This window comes from Ciconia boyciana, chromosome 16, assembly GCF_034638445.1.
Source record: "Ciconia boyciana chromosome 16, ASM3463844v1, whole genome shotgun sequence".
NCBI lineage: Eukaryota > Metazoa > Chordata > Aves > Ciconiiformes > Ciconiidae > Ciconia > Ciconia boyciana.
Genome location: NC_132949.1, coordinates 10468501 through 10484126, shown reverse-complemented (window position 1 = coordinate 10484126; position 15626 = coordinate 10468501). Strand labels below are relative to the sequence as shown.

At 35.8% G+C, this 15626-nt stretch overlaps 1 protein-coding gene across 2 annotated transcripts in view; it reads right to left on the bottom strand.

The window, feature by feature from the left end:
• TBCD (tubulin folding cofactor D) overlaps positions 1–15626 on the bottom strand; it is a 134303-nt gene that overhangs the window by 32875 nt on the left and 85802 nt on the right. For both annotated transcript variants that reach the window (XM_072880770.1, XM_072880771.1), the window contains exons 24-29: positions 10312–10343; positions 8122–8184; positions 7611–7687; positions 5179–5260; positions 1343–1461; positions 822–913 (exon numbers count right to left, since the gene is read on the bottom strand). In XM_072880770.1, the coding sequence (XP_072736871.1) occupies positions 822–913; positions 1343–1461; positions 5179–5260; positions 7611–7687; positions 8122–8184; positions 10312–10343 (465 nt within the window). The remainder of the gene's footprint in view (positions 1–821; positions 914–1342; positions 1462–5178; positions 5261–7610; positions 7688–8121; positions 8185–10311; positions 10344–15626) is intronic.

Here is a 15626-nt window from a genome sequence, read left to right as displayed (position 1 = left end):
GTTGCTTAATAAAATTCCCTGGATATACAATATTCTAAACACCTATAACGTCTGCTACATATATTATGAAGAATATTTCTGAGCCTACTGTATTCTATTTGACCTGAGGATTTCTGATCAGTGTTCAGGTTTATAGGAACACTGGCAAGGCAAAAAACTCAGTAAATAAGCGGACTGTTTTTACGTCTATAATACTACAAAAGGGAACATGCTTAAAGTACCTGTCAGTTTCTGAACTCTCCTTAAAATGAAGTAAGTGAGAAGAGCAAAGGACTAATATAATGTGCATTGAATTTGATATCAACAAGCTTCTTTACATTGAAGGCATGGTTAACATGAGAAAGAGGGGTTTTTTTGCATTGTAACAGTTTAAGAGTATATATACTATGATACTATTAACGCTAACTACACTGTGGCATGTCCACACAGAAAATATTCCTTTAGAGAAAAAGTACAATTTCTTTAAACCAATTCAATCTTCTTACTAAGAAAGTGGAAAAAACATATATTCTTCCTCCCCACTAAAGCTCACTAAAATGCAGCCCATGAGAAAGGCGAACTTTAAAATATACTCTAGCTATTCAGCTGATTGATTTAAAAAACCCACACCACCATTAGAGTTGTACTCCACCTTCAGGTGTGTGATAATCCTCTGAATCAAAGATATACTGAATAATGGAGATGCACACAGTCCCACACTAAAATGCATATGTCATAATGTAACTGATTTCAAGAACCACGCTACAAGAGAAAGCAGAAGAAACAGGAGAAAACTTAGCGAAATAATTAAAATTAGACAAAAATAAAAGTGATTAACATACTTTGCAATTGCTATTAGGGCATCTCTTCGGGATTCTGCAAAGCTCACATCTGCAGGGGAAATCAAGGTAACTTTTTTCAAACCTTCCAAAACCTGAAAAAAAAAATAAAAATTGAGATATTTAAATCCAATGCATTATTTATGATAAACATTAAATTTAGATATCGTATTAAAATGAGCTCAATCACATATGAGAGAACCAAGCAGTCAACAGTGCTTGGTTTCTCATCATGACCTGTCTGCATGCCTCACTCTTCCCTTTGGACAAATGTTCCATAGCAAAAGGATAATTCAATCTCTGGCTTTTCCATTAACACTACTAAAGCAGGACTAAACTTTAATTATTAGAATCTATGGCAAGCTCAATTCATTATGATTTTCTGGAGTTACTGTACATTACAATCCAAACCCCTTTCACAAAGACCTTTAATTACGATCATTATTATTTATTTGATTATGATCATAGGCTTCATTCAAAATACTGTGTGTCCTCTTCTCATTACAATGATCATGTTTCCTCACCTGTTGGAGCCTGCCCTTTAGCAGAAATCTTGGAAGGGCCCCAAGAGCTCGTGAAAAGCCACAACGAATCATTTCCTCTGTGTTTTGTAGTTCTGAAACATACCGGGTCACCAGCTCATCTAGAAAAAATACAATTGCAGAGTGAAAAGCAACTACTACATCATTATCATTACATATTTGGCTAACAAAAAAATAAACCAGGAAAAGATCCCCCAAACAGAGCAGCTAGAAAATTTTATAATTCCTTAAACTAAATTAGAGAATACCTTTAATTTCCTACAGAAAAAATAATAAAAATTTTAAGATGTTCACTGTTAAGTGAATGAATTCTTATTTTCTACAGATGAAGTAAGATTTTTAGACAGACTAATCCTAGTAATTCAGAGAGAGAAAAGACAAAGGTCTCAGTTTTAAGACGTTATAATTTCTTCAAAATCCAAAGAATAAGTCTAAGCATGAATTTAAATGTAAACACAGGGGAACAAGTTTTTTTATATTTACAGGTCATCATTTTCCATAATTAGACAAGTACTCTGTGTTAGGAAAGAAATGTCTCTGGATTCGGGAAGGTCAGTTATTCAACAGTTTTCCGCAAAAAAGTCTTAATTGGGCTCAGGATTTAAACACACGCATGGATCATACCTAAGCAAGAAGATCACATCACGTCACTTTTCATATAGAGAAAAAAAATAAAGTTGGGGTTTTTGCAGGAGAAAGCTCAAAAAGAAGCGACCACTTTGAAGCAGGGATGCTGTGCTCAGATTCTGTGCATTGTTACATGACAAAACACAGACAATGGCTCTACAAATGGTAGCACAGAGAAAAGGAACAAGAATAAACTGAACTGGGCATGAAAAAAGGAGGCTTAACAATGAAGTAAAGTGATACAAAGAAGAAAATGAGGATGAATGAAAAAAAAAGAAAAAAGAAAAAAGTCAGGAATCTGTCTACATATTTCTACTGTAGTCTTTATCATAGGCTTAACAGACAATACTTCCTGTACCAGACTTTTCAGCTACTATACTAAACTCTTCTGTAAAATGCAGAGAAAAACAAGATACTCCAGAAAAGCTTCTAAGAATGACCAAGATAGCTGCAATAAAGACAAGTCTGGTTCAAAAAGGAGAAAGGTGGTCTTATTAAATCACTTTACTGAATATGCACTTCTTAATCCTCAAAGAAAAAGAATCAGAGATCCTAGGAAGATTACATAATTGTGCCATTGCTTACTGTCATCTAAGATTTAAATGATTGAGCAATATTTGCTAGAGGAAGAAAGAAGTTACCATAAGAAACTATACATTAATCATAACTCATGACTGACTTTTTTTTTTTTTAAATCCCTATGCAATCGGCAGGCCTCAACTAGTTCCTCGCATCAGGGAACTAGTTCCCTGTCCAGAGGTTAGCAATACCTTCATATAAGTACATCTATTATTTAAAAATTTCCAAACCACTGGAGTGTAAGATAGTCTTGAGGCCATAGGAAGATGCAATGCTTGCTTAGACAGCAAGATGATCTTAGACAGTAAGACTATGACAGTCTTCCCTTTGATTGATGTAAATTTAAGATTGACATTTTAGCCAAATAACATAAAATTAAGACATGACAACTAGCAAACAAGGAGCTCTTTACTTATAACTACTTAGTAATTATGCTAGCAAGGGTAATGCAAATATTAATATTCTTCTAAGAGTCGTCAGCTTCATAAAACAACATGGCCTGTGAAGTGTCTACAACATTAATTCAACACAACACATCCTGAAAGAATATTAAAAGATAAAGTCATCAAAACCAAACCAGAACACATTAAGACAGAAGAAATAAAACAAAGAAAAGGTGAAAACAAACAGAGGCAAAGGAAGTGATTCAATAAAACTGCAGCCTTATAGGGACAGATTCAGAATGCCGAATCACTACAGTATCTTTGATTTGTGTTTTCATTTTAACCTGTCAAGTCATAGTGAAACACAAGTTAAATTTTACCAAAAACTTTTTTTTCCTAATCCCCTTAATCATGTTTAGATCTGCTTTAACTGACTTATCTAAGGCACCTGCATTGTCACTGAATGTCTTCTGCACTGTAGCTTCCGCACCTACGTGCACACATCAGACATTATGGGGAGGTTTTTAGCAGTGGATTTCAATTCCACAATATACAGATTTTAATGGTCGTGAAATATATAGTTTTTACTGGCATAGAGATGAAAATACACAATTTTTTTTTCTTTTAAAATATGCTTGCATGTATAATGGCACTTTTGTTACCATGTGTGGACGAGGCTTTAGAGTGGTACAAGGCCAAATAAAAGCATAATCAAGACATAACTACCTAGAGATGCTTTAGAACAGAAAAATTTCCAACTCACAATTCTATTCTCTAAATCATTCCAGAAAGTCTGATGAAAAATTTTGCTTGTATCTACAATTCTCACTCTAATTATGTCCCTAGACCATCATGGCTACATCGCCATGACTCCTTCAAGCACAAGCTAGACAAAAAGTTAACCTAGAATCCAGGAAAAAACAATTAAGCTTCATAGACATCTAAAAGAGTACAGCATCAGAACAGCTGCAGCCATCTATTGCATGTTCTTCCAGTAGATCCTCTCTCTTGATTTTGACATCTGGCTGAGTTTTCCGGTCCACTTTTACAGAAGCTTGAAACTTCATCCTTACATAAAATGTGAACTATTAACCTTTCAACTCATTTTTAGCTTGCTTTCTTTGATTCAGCATTGTCTCCTCCTGCCCAAAGCATTCTGTTCTTAAAAAACATTACCCCTTCCGGAGGTTGGTTTTTTTTTTTTAATCTGCCTCAGTACTGTATCACATCTTCCCATGCTGCCAACAAAAAAAAAAAATCAACAAAAAAATATCAGTGGCAACCTGCATGAAGGAAAAGGCTATTTTTGGAAATTTTTTTTTACAAAAATATAGAGATTTAGCAATATAGAAAAGATTTAAAAATCAAGATAGGCTGCTTTTACATATCAGCCATAACTTCTTTGGGACGTGGACTGCATGTTACTGTATATGTGATAGGTATCAGGTTCATTCTGGGAACTACTGTAATAGAAATAAATAATAAGGTATTCTGTTACCTGATTTAGGAATGACTTAGTAATGGCAAAAAATAGGAAAATAAATCATTATTTTGTTAAGTATATGCCATTTCACTGTCATATTTAGAAAAACAAGAACATAAATGTCATTATTCTTAAAATATCTATCCACACAATCTAGCACTCTGTCTTTGGTGGACACGATACAATTTGGTACTTGAAAGAAACGAAGGTCCAAGAAAAACGGTGTAAAAAATGATGTTGATTCATATGCCCCTAACAAAAGTTCAAGCCTAATCCTGTACTACTGATCCAAATAGATGAGGTTCCATATGCACACTTACAAGAACTCTGGGTGTCCTTGCTATCCTTCTCTTCTCATCCCTAACCAATTCTTCTTCCTTAAGTCAGCCACGATCTCTGGCATACAGTTTATCAAAATATGATGTGAAAATGTCTCACTTCATTAAAATTTAGGATTTACCACAAACACATATTCTTTGCTTCTTTGTTTTACAGTATGGAATAAAAAAGCAATCCGTTTTTCCTAATATTCATTATTACGGTACCTTGTATTCACCTCCAGTCTAAAACAAGCAAAACCTCTGAGACATATCCTAGATTTTCAGTTGGTTTTATCATTCTTTCGTGAAGCATTTTAAGGTCCTTTAAAATTAGTGATGCTCCTCCCCATTCTATCCAATACCTCCAAAGTGCAAGTTAGGTCCAGCCCAGTATTTTCTGCCTCTACTGTAAACATGAGTCATTACCCTGTAGAGCTGGATCAGCTTCTCCCTTTTCATTGATGTAATATTCATTACACAGCGCAGCCAGTGCAGAGACTGCAGACTCCTGTAACAAAGGCAAAACTGTGAACTTGATACATTTACTAAGGTCATACTTTATGATAACTGTGCTTAGAATTAAAAGGTTAAGGAAAAAGAGAGTGGATTTTTTTTTTTAAATAATTCCCTCCAGCTACCAACATGTACTTTCTTTTTATTTCTTCCCAATACTGGTTTAAGAACAGTTGAACAGGAAATCTATGTAAGAAAAAAACAGATTCTACTCTTACTCCTTCAAAAGTACCAGTAAGCTAAATCAATATTTAAGACATTAGTAGTAATGTATCAACTGTATTTTCAGTTCAGTTGAAAGACCTCCAGGATGACACAGTATTACAAAATACAGAAGTCATTATTTCATCTTCAATATATTGATGCTAGATTGATAAGAAAAAAAAACACATATTTCCCCAGAAAGCTATAGAAAGGAAACACTGAAAAAAACCATGGACTGAAGGTTACAAACAAAAAACCCCAAAATATCCAGTATTGCAATCTTTGTGTCTCAATCTTAACTGGTTTAGAAAAGGATCAAAGGTTATGTATTATGCCTGAATCTCCTAATCTTTCGAGTGGTTTCAGTCACCAATAGAGAACACAGAACTAATACAGCTGCTATTTCAAAAAGCATGTAACAAGTTTTCTCATAAAATTCATGGTTGAATTATACTTTTCAGCTAATAATATAATGCTGACCAAAATTATAATAAATTTGAGAGCGTACAAAAACTATGCACTGTTCACTCCATATTAATAGCAACAATCCTTATTAATACTCATGTTCTCCAGGTACAAGAAATCTTAAATGATAACACAGGAATCCTGTATAGCTTATTAATTCTACCCTCAAAGACACCTCAGACTTGTTGCCTATGCAAAATCAAGGACTTGAAAGAAAATGAGTATTCATCTAAATAATATTCTAACTACCATAGGCATTATAGTAGCAAAATATACAGAATTATCTAATTGCTGTAGATCATAGAATCACAGAGTAGTTTGGGTTGGAAGGGACCTGGAACGGTCATCTAGTCCAACCCCTCTGCAATGAGCAGAGACATCTTCGACTAGATCAGATTGCTCAGATCCTTCACTTCCTAAAGAGAACGGTTTTCACCTTAAATGCATGAAGTTACATTGGAAGAGTATACTGTATGTCAGGGAAAAAAAAAAAAAGGATTACTTTTCATTGTCTTAAGCATTGCCCTTAAAATTATTTCTCTCTAAAATATATATAGAAATCAAGTGAGAATTGACATTTATAAACATACTTCACTCAACATTGATTAATGTTAACCAAACAAGTCAAAATTCTCTAAAGTCTATAATTAATTCTTCTAAGCTTGGTTTAGAAGTTCCAGTTATAAGACATACAAACTCTTTGAATAAATTGCTAATGCCAAAAGAATATTCCAAGAATTCAAATTCCATCTTTTAATTTTCTTCAGTGATTTGGATACATTCTAGTCTACTCTGTCTTCCAAGGAAGACTAAAAGATGAGCTACCAGATAACTTGCAATGGCTTTTAACCTTATTTTTAGAAACTAACAACATGAACACAATGTGTTATATTCAAATTGTCTCTGTGATGGCTGTAAGCTTTAACAGGGCAGACAAAAATTGTCTTTATCATTTGCTAGAGCCTTTAAGAGTGCAAGATTAAACTGTCATGGTATTACCCAGGAAAATTAAGGCAAATAACTGGAGGTGTTGAGATCATGTACATAAAATAGCATAAAACGTATCCATCAATGGTTTTAATATTCAGAGTTAGAGTAGCTTGAGAGCACAGTAAAAGGATTTGCAACAGAGTTTAATGGAAAATTTAAGCATGTTGTCCTGGATAACTCTGGTTGATCACACCAATGCTCTCACTGTTAACAAACACACCCTCAGTACATCAGGCCTGAGGACACCATCCAGAAATTCTTTTTAATTCTCACGAATGTTCTCTGAAACTACCAAAACCAACATATCTTGCACATATTACAAGTACACCAAAATAGAAGCAAAATATCATATCAATGTAACCATGTAGGCGACAACAAGTAGCTTCAAGCAACCATCAGCGAGTACTCACCACCAGGCCACTGTCAATGCCAGCACCTGTCAGTTACTTTGTCCAAATGTACGTACAAGGACAACCCTTGTGACAGCTGTTCAAGTATTAATCAAAAAGGTCCCTTTGAATTTTGAGGAATTTAATTTTTTTAAAAAAAATAACCCCTTACCAATCTAAGAAACAAACATTCAAGAACCAGTTAGATTCCATGGAAAACAATCCACCAACGGAAAGCAAAAATATTTCTAATTCTGTATTTAATGTGACCACATGAAGGAGGAGGAACTATTGTACCTTTATATGCTGTCGTGCAGCGCTTGAAACAAGAGGGAGACTTCTTAGACTGTCATTTATTAACCACTGCCAGCCACCTGAAATAGTAAGCACCATAATTGGTATTAATTTTTTTTACTTTCTGAAGTTCAACCTTCTCTGCTTTATTTTTTACAAAGACCAGCAATTATACATGTTGACGTATTTCCTTGGTTTTGCAAAATAAACAAGGTTGTGATGTTCAATTAGTATAGCTATTCTGGTTTGTTTTACAATGTACATAGCGCAAACACTGTGTCTGGTAATGCTGAAAACTTGACAGGAAAAAAAAAATATTAGTAAACAGCTACAAACCAAATCTTCAAATAACATCACCATCTGTTGCAGTATTTGTGTATCTTTCTGATTTTTTTTTATTTGTTAGGCCACTCAACCTTGCTAATCTTGCTGCTTTGAAAAACATCATTCGTTAACACTTTAGCTTAATGCATAAATACTAAGATAATGGAAGGTTATTTAAAATATGACATACCGATTATTGGATCTCCTCCAAATGGCATTTTTGATAGTGACAACTTTTCAATTAAAGTGCAGACTGTAAGAAAATAAATTTGATAACTGGATAAATACCCAAAATTGCAGCAATTTTGAAGATACAACCACACCAGGTTACATTAGCATTAATTTTCAGTTGAAGAAAATTTGCAATTAGAAGTCTAAAATATGTGAAATTAGAAACTGAAAGGAAATTACACCTGTGATTCTTACATGCAAAAAAACCTATTATGCAGTAACTGTTCTCTGACATGAGTTAGTCCCATTACTCATGCAAGTCCATTGTTCAGTGGTATGTTTTTTCCCCCTCTGCCATTTCAGGTGCATATGTACATATTGGCCACCTTTCTGTTTCTATACCAGTCTGTAAATGGCTACGTAGGCATCGTTGAGAGCAACCCAACTTGGACAAGGATAATACTACAGCCACTAAAGAACTATTCAAGTATATATGAAAGGTTTTCTTGCTTCTTATTATCATTTTTTTGGCCCTTCAATGAGTGGCACCTGTCCACTGCACAGAGCTAGGAGCTATAAAACTGGATGCACCTTTATTTCCTTTGATACTCAAAATATGAGAAAATGTCATTTTAATAATTAAGTCCTTATTATTTTAAATCTATAAAGTTAAATGAGTTCTAAACTTACAAAACCACTTTCAGAATAGTATGGTTTTTTAGTGTTTCAAGGCTGTTTTGAGGAATACAGATTAAGACAGTAAACATTGCAAACTTTTACAATAGATTGACTGCATTGCTCAAATTAAAACTCAGCACTTAGGGAATATATCTTTCACCTCCTGGTGATCAGTTCAAATAAAACAGATTGGTATACATCCATACTCACTATCTGACTGCTTTAGAGTTAGTGGAGAGTTGGTGGAGAGAAGGGAGAGGACAGAACAAGCTACTATGTAATGCCACCTTTTTGTTTTCCTCTCCTCCCACAACTTAATCTTTGAATCTTACTCCGGGCTCTGTACACAGTTAATCTTCTTCTTCATTTATAATCAACTTACTGGGCTCCAAATCTACTCTTGAACTCAGTCTTCACTATGGTAATGTCACACAATCAGGCTCCCTGTGCTCAAACTCCATTCAATATTGTATGTCAGCTTCTTTGTTCTAATATTTATTCACAGACAAGGTTAAGTACAATGTGACTAAACCCAAGTCTCTTAGGGTTCCTCCTTAGTTCTCTATGCTTCTTTTATGCTCTATTGTGGTTCAGACCATCATCTTCATTAGACATGCAGGCAATTTGTGGAATATTTTCCATTCTTCTCTTATTCCACCTACACAGTTGTATCATGCCAAAATACTGTCATTTATGCTTCTCCAATACTATGAAATACTCAGCTGCTTAAAATACATTTAAAAACCCTATCTATTCTTTCAGCCTGCATTATCATGTCACAAGACTGTAAACTCACTGAAAGACTACAGAAATCCCCTTGCCCCCTTCACACCTTCTATTTGATCACCCTCCCATCTTGGTAGTGAAAATTCTATAAGTTTGGATGGCTTCACATCTTCAAAGCCGGAATCTGCTATGTAGCACTTCCTTCATTCAACCCATGAGGAGGAAACTCAAGTTGGCATCATTTCCCTATCCACCCAGGCTACCTGGATGGATACTTTTTCCTGCAATGCCCTTCCTTTTTACAGTGGTTCTGTATATAACAATCTTCAAAATCCATGTGAACACCCATCGTCTTTTCTGTGACACCACCCTTTCCACAAACTCTTGTTTATATGGTCTTTATTTTTCACTTTTGCACACATACATATCATGATAAAATTGTTAGTTACATGAAGACATCTGCCTTAATGGACAGATCGCATCTTTTCTGGAGAGGAATCTGAGTAAATCGATGAAGGAAGCCAACTCAACCCTGAAGAAAGTTCACTGTGTGCAACAACGGAAGGAGAAAATCCGTGACATCAAACTAAGAACTATCTCCAACTCCTATACAAACGGGGTTATTCACAATTGTGCTGGCAACCAATGTTCTGGTGTACCTGTCTTCTGATTGGCCTCCAAACTTTGTGTTTTTTTAATTACTGTGCATACTTTATTTATGCATTCAACACAACATATGCAAGACAAACTGGAAAAAAGTAAACAGAAGAATTAATTACTGCACATTTTCTGCTTTCACACTCACCAGCTGGTCTCATCAGTTCTCCACCTAAACCCCTGCAAAGCAGAAACAGAGCCTTCAGAGAACAACCTATCACAAGCAATCCGAGTGCATTGCCTAGTGAGAAAAAAAACCCTCAAAACCATTTCAGAATGAAAGCAGATCACAAAATACCTGTAGTTTTGTATTTGACCAACTCTAAAATACTTCTTTTTAAATCAACTGTTGTCTTGACTTCAGTATGATTTATACAAAACCTTCCTGAATATTTAACTTTCTTCTTGCAAAAATGCAGTCCCAGTCTTTCTACTTTTTAATGTGAATAATAAAAGACTGTCAAGTTCATTCTGCTTTTCTTTCACTTGCTTCAGAAGCATTCCAAACCTGTGGGACTTGCCACAGGACTTTTCAGTCATACAGCCTCTATGAGCTTCTGACTTCCACAACTGAAAAACAATTACATGCAATTTTTTAACAAAATCTTCGTCTCTGGAACATTAAATGGAAACTTCACTTACCAGTTCCCATTTTCACAAATGTTAACTGGCTTAACTTTCCTGGTGAAGTTTCTCACGCTTCTCTCTTCACTCTCCCTTTCCTTCCCTGCCAAAGCCCCCTCCCAGGTGATTTTGCATTCATCACCACAAGCAAGGGGGTAAAAACTTCCAACACATCAGAAAAGGGAGAGAAACAAATGGCTCAAGATGCTTCAGACCCTCCTGAAGTAAGTGTGTGTTACATAAGGATGGTCTCACCAGCTCAGACTTCAAGCTTATCCAGCCCAGTTATCCTGTCTGAACATTAGCCTGGCCGCTGACAGCACTAGGAGGAGAAAGTCCAAACTGGGAAGAAAGTGGGGAGAGGGAGAAGCGTCCTGGAAGTGGAAGGGCCTGTTTCCATTCTTCGACCTCTCACGTCTCTGGGCAGAGAGACATCTCCTCACCCTGCTGAGCAATGTCTGCTGGTTACATGGATGTCCCCAAGGTGCCATGAGCACTGCTTAGGGTGTTCTGCTCAGTGTCATCATCCTCTGTGGCTAAATTTTTCCATTTTATGAACCTTTGACCCCTGCCCTTCCTTTGGATACTTCCTCCCTTGGCTCCTTATTCTTGTCTCCCTTCACTTCTGCTGGAATATTTCCTCCCTGAGGTGTGCCAAGCCCTTAATCACCTGTTTGTATGGCCGTGCTCTGGCAGAAACTCCCAGCAAGGGGGAGGAACAACAAAGGCTTTGTTTATTTGCTTGGGTTTTTTTTTTTTTTTTTAAAAACCTTTCCTTCCCTCCTCTCCCCCTCCCTCCCCACAATAAAATTAGTAGCTATGCTCAGAAGGCAAACTTAGCAACCCTAACAACTCTTAGAACTTTGTTCTCCAATGTATCCTTTTATATGAGCTTCAAAAGCCTAAACATTTTAAACAAGTTTTTCCATTCCGTACAAGTAGGTGCCTCCTGTAACATGCGCTGGGTTTTTGACTGCTCAACATTTTCATTGGTTTTTCAGGTAATGCAGAGATGCCAACTCGACAACGTTCTCATTTGCCATAGATCAGCACTTCCTTTAATTGAGAAACTTTTGCTTTCGACAATCAATATATTAAGCTCAATGTAATAATCCACAGCTCAGTTTATCATCATAGGAAGCAAGCACAGATTCCACATCCCCATGTTGATAAGGTCTTTGTATTATCTACCCCACCTTCCTGCCATGTCTGCTCTCCAGCTTCTAAAAAATTTAAATTAGAAAACAAAGAAGTGATGCAAGGAGTTGAGACAGCAGCAAAAACAGAAGAGTGATGTGGCAAGGCTTGCTTCCTCTTCAACGTTTCTTTTCCCTTCATTTTGTCCTCACCCATTCCTTGCCTTTTGTCTGTTGTCTTACTGCAAATGAGTATAAAATAATGATCTTGTAAATTTGTTTGGTGTGCAACAGAGTCTGCTGATGCAAGGGTTCAGATACGGACTTCTGTTCAAACTACAAAGTAAGAACTGAGTCATAAAGGCTGCTCTTCTCCACTTCTTCACGCTGCCAATAAGGAAGTCAGGCCATTTAAAGCTACTCTTATGTTAATAATTTGACAGCTGTCCCTTCCTTTGGCATTACATCAACTCAATTTAATTTCAGAGTTTAGAGCTTCACTGAGGATTGTTGTCCCTGTGCAAGAATGAAGAATGGTGACAGTGATTTGCATAGTAAGATTTCCACGTAACGCAGAAACTATAATCAAATCTATCTTTGAAGGCACTGTGATACCATGTGTTCTTCTCTGCAAAACTTTTCAAGTTATTTCTTGCCTAGACATCACAGTATGTCCATCAATATATCTAAATTTTTTTCCCCTTTCCACAGCTCATACATATTTCAATTTTAAGAACTGAGAATTCTATCATAATCCTAGATCTTTCCTCAGTCAGTGTTTAGTTTGTCAAACATGATGCGCATCTTTCTATTAACTTTATCTTGCTCTATGGTATTTCACTAAATTAAAAAGATACAGATCTACCTAATTCAGAGTATCTGAATTTTGCTGTACAGTCAGTATTCTCTCTTTTTTCTTCCAAATACACATCCACAAATTGCATCACATTATTAGATGTACCTGTTTCAAAGTTTTATTATTAATTCAATTTGTAAATTGACTGATGCAGTGCCCAGGTTCCATGAGCTCCTAAGCATTCCTTCCTATGTGCAGTTCCACAGCAATGCTTCTCTCCTGGAAATGTCTTAGGATGAGTCACAATTTATTTGTGGAAAATATAATCAAAATGTATAATCCCTTGTAGAACCAATGAATTAAGATTACTGACCTAAGAATGCTGGTATCTATTTTAAAATTATGTAGGCCTGAATCAGAGCCAATGACAGTGCTGCTTTCAGTGCATACAGAAGTTCAAGGTACTTTTGTGGATTTTTTTTTTTTTAAATTATTTAAAACCTGCTTTTGTGAGAAGTTCAGAATTCATCTTTAAGATTATAAAAATAACAGTAACTGAAGCTGTTTAGAATTGAGTAGCATCTACGTTTTCATAAACATTTAAACCTGAAGTTAAAACTACTGGAATAGCTGCAGAGATTCAACTGCAAATACTCAATTTCCAGGAAGCTAAGAACACCTGCTGAATAAGTATTACATCTCCATATGAACAGTAACCAACTATTTTCCACGGGAACTCTGTCCCAAATAGAACTGAGCTATCTTAAAATGTCCAGGTTGTACACTTACTGGGCTTTAGAAGTACAAAATGGCTTTATCACATGGTACATAGAGGAGGAAAGAGAGACCTTTGAGCACAGATGAAAAAGTCTGTGTATTTAATAAAGCTCTTATGGTCATCCCTTGAAGATACAGAGAATAAACTCTATTAAGCTGACAAACACCTATTTTTAGGTTACTGTAACTTCATATGCTGACTGTACACGTTTTGTATTGTATTCTAACACCAGAAGACTACAGGTGAAATCCTGGCTCTATGGAAGTAAGATTTTTCCCAGTGACTTCAGTTAGTAGCAAAAGAATTTCACCTTATAACTCTTCAGAACATAGTATAGCACGATCTCCTAGAACCATCATGCTACTGGATGCAAAAATAATTTAAACTTGGAAGAATTGTTAAGATGAGCTTTGTTGCAAGGCTGGAATTATTTGCTGATTAAGTTAATATGCCTGAAAACCTCTTTTACGTAGATGACTGCCAAGAAACACATTTGCCCTGAAACCATCAAGATTAGTTGCAACCTTAAAGGTCTTTGAAATGAGTTTCTCTTTTGCCTAGCACCTGTCAACACCTACAGGCTACCTTACTCTTCTGGAAAAGTTGAAACTCTGAAGATGACAGTACAACTTACACTAGCTACTATTCTAAAAACCTAAAATTGCTAGTCTCACATAGCTGACTGTGTAATACATGCAGCCAGTCTCTTCATATGTTACAAGAATGAGATCAGAGCAAAACTCAGCATGTAGCACATGGCACTGAATCATCTAGTGTGGGAGTTGCTAACAAACACTGTGCATCCTGTCATATCCAGCTCTGATGGGAACCCTGAAGGCCCAATAAATAGAACATTTGCTGAAATACAGAAGTGCAGTGCAACTACCTGGAAGCAGCCCAGCATATCTATCTGCAGTACTTCCGTATCCGTCCCTAAATTATCATGTTACCCAACTCTGTGTGTTAAGACCTACATTATCAGACTCAGAACTGGCTACAAGAAAGGAGGTAAAAAAAAAATTCTGAATATCTATTCAGCTGAATATTCAGTCAAGAACCTTGTATCAGATGATGCATTTTTAAATAATCTTAACAGAACTACTATTAAAAATACTTTTTTCTTGAGGACTTTTCATATTGTGAACTAGTACAAGGTCTTAGATGCACCACAGAAATATATCTGCTACAAAAAAAAAGATACTAACCATGCTGGTTCAGTGGAAGCATAATATAAATCAGGCTGACCACTAACACCGTGTTTAAACTGGCAGACTGACTTCCTGTCCCAAGTAAGACAGCTTAAGGCAACAGATGCCACAAGTTTGTGTCTTAGGTTTTTATATACAAAAGTAATGTTTAAAGCAAATATATCTCAATTTTTATAACTCTATAACATGTATAGCACAAAACAGGCACAACGGACAAATACTCTGTTTAAATGGCATGGTTTGCAGGGGACTTGCTATAACTAGTGCCCATTTAATACAGAAAATCAGGCTCACTGCGCAATACTCAACTGGAAGTGCACATGCAAATGCTTAAACCAACCAGCTCCTCAAGACAAACTGGTGCATCAAATGTGTCAGAATCAAGACTAATGGAAGGAAGTACATACTGATGTGCCTGGACTTGCATTCTCCTTTTTCAGCATACTATGGTAAACCCAGAAAAGGACTTATACAGGAAGACAGAAAGATACTTGCATTTTAAAAAAAAATGTTAACACAGTAGAGGACAGGATTTTCTATGATTAGCATAAACAAATTTGAAATAATTTGAAAACAAATTTGCTTCAAGTATATTCAAAATTGAGAGACTGTGCAGTATAACTCAAAACTTGGACTGCATCCTGTCTGAAGGATGCATGGCCTTCAATGCATGGATTCATGGCCATCATTCAAGATCAGGTTAAAGACATTACAAGAGCTGCTTAACAATGTAAGATGGTTAGTTAAATTAAAGTCTCCACTACAGCACTTTGGCTTTATCTTTTTTGACTTGAGGTACTTATGGATTCAATGGAATCCTAAGCATTAGACAATCAAGAAACTCACAAGCCATTTTCTAGCTTAAAATTTATAAATTACAACTAAAAAAAAAACCCCTAAAAAACAAAACCAAACCAAAAC